This window comes from Poecilia latipinna, unplaced genomic scaffold (assembly GCF_001443285.1).
Source record: "Poecilia latipinna isolate Pla-1442-1.1 unplaced genomic scaffold, P_latipinna-1.0 Scaffold2317, whole genome shotgun sequence".
NCBI classification, from domain to species: Eukaryota; Metazoa; Chordata; class Actinopteri; order Cyprinodontiformes; family Poeciliidae; genus Poecilia; species Poecilia latipinna.
Window position 1 is genome coordinate 51470 of NW_015114933.1, and position 7630 is coordinate 59099.

The 7630-nt window shown below is 38.6% G+C and overlaps 1 protein-coding gene across 1 annotated transcript in view; it reads left to right on the forward strand.

The window, feature by feature from the left end:
* The window catches only part of LOC106937317 (metabotropic glutamate receptor 8-like), a 58766-nt gene that overhangs the window by 23047 nt on the left and 28089 nt on the right, over window positions 1–7630 (forward strand). The window contains exon 4 of the mRNA XM_015018749.1: window positions 39–239. Coding sequence (XP_014874235.1) covers window positions 39–239 — 201 coding nt within the window. The remainder of the gene's footprint in view (window positions 1–38; window positions 240–7630) is intronic.

Sequence of the window (7630 nt, forward strand, 5' to 3'; positions counted from 1 at the left end):
AAATCATTTCGATTTTCAACCAATTTCTCCCTTTGCAGGTTTAGAAAAAGTGGGCAGGGACTCGAACTACGAGCAGGAAGGAAAGGTCCAGTTTGTGATGGACGCCGTCTACGCGATGGCGCACGCTCTGCACCGTATGCACCGAGAGCTCTGCTACGGCTACCCGGGCCTCTGCCCACGCATGGCTAACATCGATGGCAAAGAGCTGCTCAGCCACATTCGTGCGGTCAAGTTCAATGGTGAGTTCAGCTTTTGTTTTTTGATCCTACAGACATCATCTGTTCCAGGCATAATCTGACAACCATCTGTTGCGTTCCAATCAAACACATTGTAACGGCTACGCTGCATCAAGAAGGTGGCGAGACGTTAACTTTCCACGAATCTGAGTGCGATTCTCAAAACAATAAAAAGCAAGATGGACAAATAAGTTAGCAGCAGTAGGGTGTGAAATGAGCAAAAAATATGTGCTACCCACACAGTTTTTTTTTTGTTTTTTTTGCCTAGAGGATGTTGATGAAATATATTCTTCCTTTTTGATGTGAGAGATCTATACCTGCCACGTCTCTTGATGCCAAAGCATCTGGGAGGCTCGTCTGATGCTCCTTGGTCTGCAATGTCTGTCCATTAGTTGCATTCGGCCTGTGCAGTAACCAAAGGCTAGTCGGAGGCAGCCTCCATTACTTTAGAAACTTCTTTAGGGTTTTAACTCGGATCGTCATGGGATACACACACACAAAAAAAAAAAAAAACGACAATCTTACTTTTGAGTGTATGCTGTACATGTATGGGGCAGCCATGTCTCATTCATCCTGCGTTTCATTCGCAGGAAAAGTAGTTGTGCAGTGTTTCCTGGTGTGTCATCTCCAACTTTCCTTTCGTATGGCTAATGGTTCTGTTTTCCCATCGTCCATCTATATCCACTCTACACTCTAGGCATCTTCACCTCTGTCAGCTGCCTGCCTTTAGGAAGCGTTGTATCTCACTAGATGGACGAACTAAAACTAGTCTTTTCCCCAGAGAGAACTCTGCTGTAATGGATTATAATTCCTCAGGCAGGTGAACTCGTGGTCATTCCTTGCAAGCTCACACTTACCACAAATTTCTACTTATGTGACCAAATAAAGTATTTGGTTCCAGTGGCCTACTGTGTGTCGATTGTGATGGATATAATAGAAAATGATGTGGTTATCCCACATTGTTAAGAACAAGTAAGTGTAGTAGAAAGTTTAGTTTAGAGTGGGCGGTCGGTAAAGACTGATCTTTGTGTTTAGTTTTTGTTTTAACTGATAGTTCTTTAATAAGGCTTGTTTTGAGTGTTTATTTTCAGTTAGATTTGCCACATGCACATCTTACATTCTTAATTGTGACACCATAATCCTCCTTTAATTCTTGAATTTTCCTAATCTACACAAAAAGCATGTCATCTTTTACCTTACAGTACCCAGTTTTTTCATTTCCTTTGTTTCTCTCTGGACTATTGACTGGTTTTAAGTGGATGTGCAACATTTGCTCATTTTCAAGTGGCATCAGACTTCTCCTTTGAATACACTCTTATTAATATATATTTTTTTAATCCCCTGATGCACCTGTACCTCCTTTCCATTTCCTGTGTTCCTCTTCCCCCTCCGCGCAGCTCAGAATACATAAAACATGATGAGCTGGAGAGCGAGAAAGCGTGCCGAAAAGGTTGTGGTGTCGTGCGGATTACAGGAAGGCTCTTCTGATTTAGAGGCGAGATTAAGATTGCAGGAGGACGTCTGTGTGGGAATGCGTGCGCGTGTCTGTCGCTGCCTCGGCCCTCCGCCTGTCAGAAACTGATTCACCAGCGAACGCTGATTGCTCTCTCGTGCTCCAGCAGCAGGTTTATGCTCAGGTGTGTTTCTGTGTTATTGCTGGCCGAGAGGCGAGAGAAATCCTCCCATAAAACACAAGGTCAGAAACTTAATACGCAGATGAATCGCCGCACTCCTCTCAATCACGGAAAGCTTAGAGCTTACCGAGTTTTCTTCTCAAAAGCCAAGTGGATTAGAATCAATTAAAAATACAAGTTTTGATGGCACCTTCAGGTTTTTCCAGACACCTGCGATGAATATACGATGTCAGATGTCAGCAATGATGTTAGAGATGAAACTGCTTATACTCAAGAGTCTGAGCATCAGGCTTTTTTGTTTTCAAAACAATTTGAAATCAATCCTTCGTCAGTGGGAAAGATGATTCACAAGTGCAAACCATGTAATGTCAAATTAGACAACAAGGAGCCTAGAATATGAATAAAATCGCGTCTGGAAGTTCATCGTCCAGCCAGACTTGAACACAGCTGTTGAGACTGTCAGCAGGGGTATTACAAATCTAATAAATATTGAGTTGGACCTGCATGACTTGAGCATATGTTTTAAAATCGGGGTTCTCTGTTACATTTCCAGTAAGCAGTAGCTTCAGTGTTTCACAGCTGATGGACATCAAAGCATCTTCTAATGTAGCTGTAACCCAAAGTTCACAATCACGTTGTTCCTTGGAGGGGGAAAAAAAAAAGGTAAATAACCTGATAAACAATGTCTAATTTGTAGTGATTAATGGTTGAGGTCAAGTCCCAGTTGAATTGCTGAAAAGCAGCATCTCTGCAGTTTAGCACCGAGGTGTTCAAGTGAGGTTGACATAATTATTAAGGAGCACATTTTGACAGGAGCTCACATGAAATGCCTTCACGGAACAAAAACAGAGTTGGTGAATTTGTCGGCGGGTCTTTCAGTCATTTTCATGGAAAAGCACTGCAATAGGAAGGATCCATTTGGAATTTTGGGGGGATAAAGACGGCTTTAATTCAACATTTCCTGTTAAATGTCTTTTTAATAAAGTGACGTTTGGTGCTGACATGAAGGTCTGAGCTTTAAATTTGATATCCCGCTGTATTTACATTTGAGTCTCTAATTTCGACTTATGAAAGTAATCTTGGGCTAAGTAATTATGCCCTGATTACATATTTTTACAAACACAAGAAATCTTTATTTGTGTAATATACACATTACATTTTTTTCCCCCCAAACATTTCTTAAAAGTATTGCAAAAATCTTATCTGGTTATTTATTTATTGTTGCGTATTATCTTGTGAGCTAGACATATTCCTTCACCCTTCAAGAAAAAAAAAAAAAAAGAGAAATAGACAGGAAAATAAAAGAAAACTAATCTTACTACTTCTCTCTCACATCCAAACTTTCTTATGAATAATTAGTATGTGAATACGTACAATTTGGATACTTTTTAACCTGCAGGGTAAAAATAGTTCAGCGACATTTTTCAGACAGATTGTGGTTTTATGCAGACCCTAATTACGGAAATAAATTCGAGCAGGTAGAACGTTGAGTGGAAGTGCCGACTAGTCAACTGAGAATGTGTAATAATTACACTGTTCCAGCTGTAACAAAGATAAACTCAATGACACTGGGTCAAATTCACCGACAGGATTACCCAGTGCAGTTGTGTCATTTCCAACATATATGTCACAAGTGAGGAGTTATTGCAGAAAGGATTTAAAAAAAATTGCAATAAATGGGATGTTTTAGTAATCGGGTAAATGGCTTCTAAAGTTTTGGCCCAAACATTCTTGAATTTTTCTAGTTTCATCTCCATCCATGCGCTTGTTGTCATGTGATGCTCACTCACTGCAATAAAACGTGTGAACTTCACTGTTACTAGTTCATGTTCAATGCAAAGCAATTGAGGTGGAAAAATAGGAAATCCGACCCTGATCTACTTGCAAAAGAAATAACACAAACATATTTATGTTGGTTAATTAAATTAACCAGGAAAATGCAAAAAAGACAAAAAAAAACAACAACAAACTCTTCCCTTTTCATGCACGTAACGATGCACACTTTAAGTGTTAACAGTTGTCTCCTTTTAAACTTCTACTTTTCTCACTGTGGCAGATCTTTTGTCACCGCGTAGTTCTCTGGGAATTTATAAAAGAGTGAATTATTCCTCATTAAGGAAGACGGACCCCGGGTGAGCAGGGAGATAATCACGGTCCATTATACCGCTGAGGACATGGGAGAAAAATCAATTGGCGCTTCGCTTGGATCAAGAAAAACAGCAACTAACATTTGAACCGAGCCGGGATGTGAATGCGAGGGTTGCTTTAACCTACGCTGTGTCGTCAGACGGGTTCGAAAAAATTTCAAATGATGTCTTGATTTTGCTGCTTCAGTCGGCATGGCATAAGCACTGCTGCTGATTTTAAACCGAAGAAGTGATTTTTTTTTATTTTTTCATTATTAATTCTTAACTGACAGTGAAAAAGCACCGTGTTTTCTAAAAACAGTGAAAGGCTGGTGTGGAAGCATTTTACCTTCAATAACTTGAAAGCTAGTTTGTGTATTTACTCCGGTCGTTGTTTGATTTTAAAATATTTTGATCTGAAACACTAAAAGAAGGGCACAAAAACAAGCGAAACAGACAAAATACATAAAGATCCAAATTATTTTTTTCACACCATTTTAATGTTGCCTGCTCACTGAGATGAAGTGACGACTTTCTCTATCGGCGAGAGTCTGAAAGTAGATCTGCTGCTTCTTCTTCACATTGTTGGGTGCCAAAAAAAAAAAAACCTTTTGAAGCCAAGTGGTTGCAAGTTGAATTGTGGTTTATGGCATAAACAAGCACAACCAGCGTTTGTGGGCTTGCTTTTGCAGATAGGAGACAAAAAGTTGTCCTGCAGAACTTATGAAGAAAGCGGAAATGAATCAAAGATGTTTCATCACACCAAAGCAATTGTTTTTATACACATATTTGTCTTTTTCTTTTCTTTTTTTTTTTAGCATATAATAAATTGTTTTTATCTGACAATAAGTTCTTAATGAAACCCTGGCCCTACATTTAAAGTCAGGTGAGAGAGAGAGAGAAAACATGCAAGGTTTTAATCAGTTGTGTTTGATGCAGATGGATGTGCGTGTGTTTTGTCATTCAGAGAAAGCGATTGTGTTCGCGGCCCGATAATAACTCCTGGGGAGACACAAGATGGACATTCCCAGCGGAAGCAGCTTGCACTAATTAGAGGGGCTTGACTTTGAGACGACGATCTCTACATGCGGCTGAACAACCTTGGGGGGATACACAAAAAATGAGGAGTGATTGTAATCATGAGAGGAAGGGCCTAACCGGCTGGGGGTGACGAAGTTCATCTGTTCATAATGACCTCGGGGAGAAAGTTGGAGAACAACAGACGGAACTGGGAAAGACTTTATGAACTTCGCCAGCTCTCTTTTAACTTGGAGAACGGACAGGAAGTGCATGTGATTGAAGGGATTTGAGGGAGCAGAGAGTTTACCAGAACACAGTGACTTTGAAAGAGGATGAAGGCAAGAGTGATGAGGGGATCGATACAGGTGATAAGAGTCTGACTGAGAAACTGGGTTTGGGAAATTATGCAAATTTGTTGGAGGGGAAAAAAAAAAAGTTAAATCGCAAAACCATGAAGGATGAGTTGGGAGGAAAGATAAGGGACAGATATGGTTAGTCTAGTCACAGCAAACTGGAACTCTGGAAGTAAATTGAGAGTTTAGTGAAATTAGAAAAAAAAAAAAAAGCAGGCTATAAAAAAGAAGTAACTTGGAGCTTATAGGAAATGTTAAATGATCTAAAGTAATGCTGAGCAACTTGAAAGCAGTGGTGGAAATAGAGGGAATATTCTGATGGGGCACAAACCAAACTTGACCAACAAACTGCAAATTTACAATGGAATAGGTGATTGTAAAGTAAAATTGCATTTAAATTTAATGCTGTGTGGCAAAAGTATGGAAAAAAAGAACGAAAACATCATTTATGGCATAAAATTGAAACTGGGGTGTATCCTAAACTCTAACACGCCTAAAACAATGAAAATGTCCAGACTGGTATTAGTTTTGATTACATTTTTTCCCTTTTTTTTTTTTTTTATTTATTTCTGCTAATATTTGTTAAAGTTGCAACAATTTGCTTTTAAGTTGTTTTCCAGTTTTGACCTCAGAATACCAAAATCAGCCAATTTAGATTTTTTTTTTCTTTGTCTCTCTTTTTTTAATTACATACTGCATTGAAATAAGTTATTGGGCTGCCAGCATTAAATTACATCCAGTGTCTGGCTAATTTCTGGAAGTGGATTACTGTAGGTGATTTAATTATAGAGATGAAAACACTTGAAACTTGTAGATATAATAGAAGTGGGAGCCGACAGACGCTGCATGAATGCAAGTTTACAAAATCTTACCATGAATGAGTCAGACAATTAACCCCACAGACTTGGAACGACCTAAAATGGGAACATAATTGAGGTTAGAAAATGAGACATGGGGAAAAAAATATAATAAAATTATTGTCTTTCATCCCAAGACAAAAGTAGATTTTGACCTCTCTGCTTTCTTAGCTTTTGCCGACAGTCTATCTGTTAATTATCAAAAATATGTTGTTGATGGTAAAAAGATGTAACTGGGTGCAAAGTGGTTATTAACTAAAAATAAAAGTTTTTCTGGCAACTCTCTTAACCAGCTGCCAAAACTCTGCTGACTTGTTTTATTTATCCATTATTATAAACCCATTTTTTTATTTTAACACACAACGGTATTTATTCTTATTAAAGATGGACAAATGTATGGCTTAGAGGACTGACTTTTATTTTGGAGAGGACTTTCATTTATTCTCAGTCAGTCCTTTATGGATTTACTGGTGTGTTTTGGATTATTGTTGTGTTACAGGGTCCACTTTTTTTTTTTTAGTTTTTTTACTGATGGCCTCACATTTACCTGATGTCGATTTCTTTTTTCCTGGAATTTGGATTTTAGCCAAACATGTTTTCTGTTCCGATGTTTTGCATAACTCGGGTTTAGACTCGTCGCTCCATGGAAGATTTCTCCAGACGTCCTGGTCTTTGCTCACATTCCCTGAAAACTTTAGCCTTCCCTTCACCTTTTCCCTGTGGATCAAAGGTTTTCTCCTCGATCACTTCTGAAAGCTAACCTTACAGTCTCTTTCCGATTGCACGCGACCTTTGTATCAACAGCACCAAGGTGATTGGGGTTTTGATGCTTTCTTTTCGAATCTTACCGTCAGCTTTCAGAGTGATTTTTAGTTTGATGTGCCAGACCTCAGCATGTACAACGGAAAGGCTGATTTCATATTCTTTCGGCAGCTCTTTGAATCCCTCACATGAATCGTAAGCTGCTGCAATCTTCCTTATGACAGATCATTCATTCTTACAATGGTATTCCCTCTTACCTCAGTGGTGAAGAGCAGATCAAGCTCCAGAGACGGAGCAAGGACGTTCTATCATGAACAGCCGTGTTAAACCTGTGTGTACTTTACTCCTCGCCATGATTTTTTTTTTTTTTTTTTATTAAACGACATGGTGCAAAACATTTTCTCGAGTCTGTTTAGTTATAATTAAAGAATTTCTCAGTATAGTTAAAAGTGCCATTAGAGAAAACGATGTTTCATGCTGAAACACACTGGTTTTGATATTGTGCCCTATTTTTTCCCGATGGCATGCTTTGTACAAATGTGTAAAAGTTATAATGAATATTGCAGTGTGACAAAAATAGGAAAACATTAATAGGGTAGGGTGCTGTAAGTTTCTCTCTTTTTTTTTTTTTTTTTTTTTTTT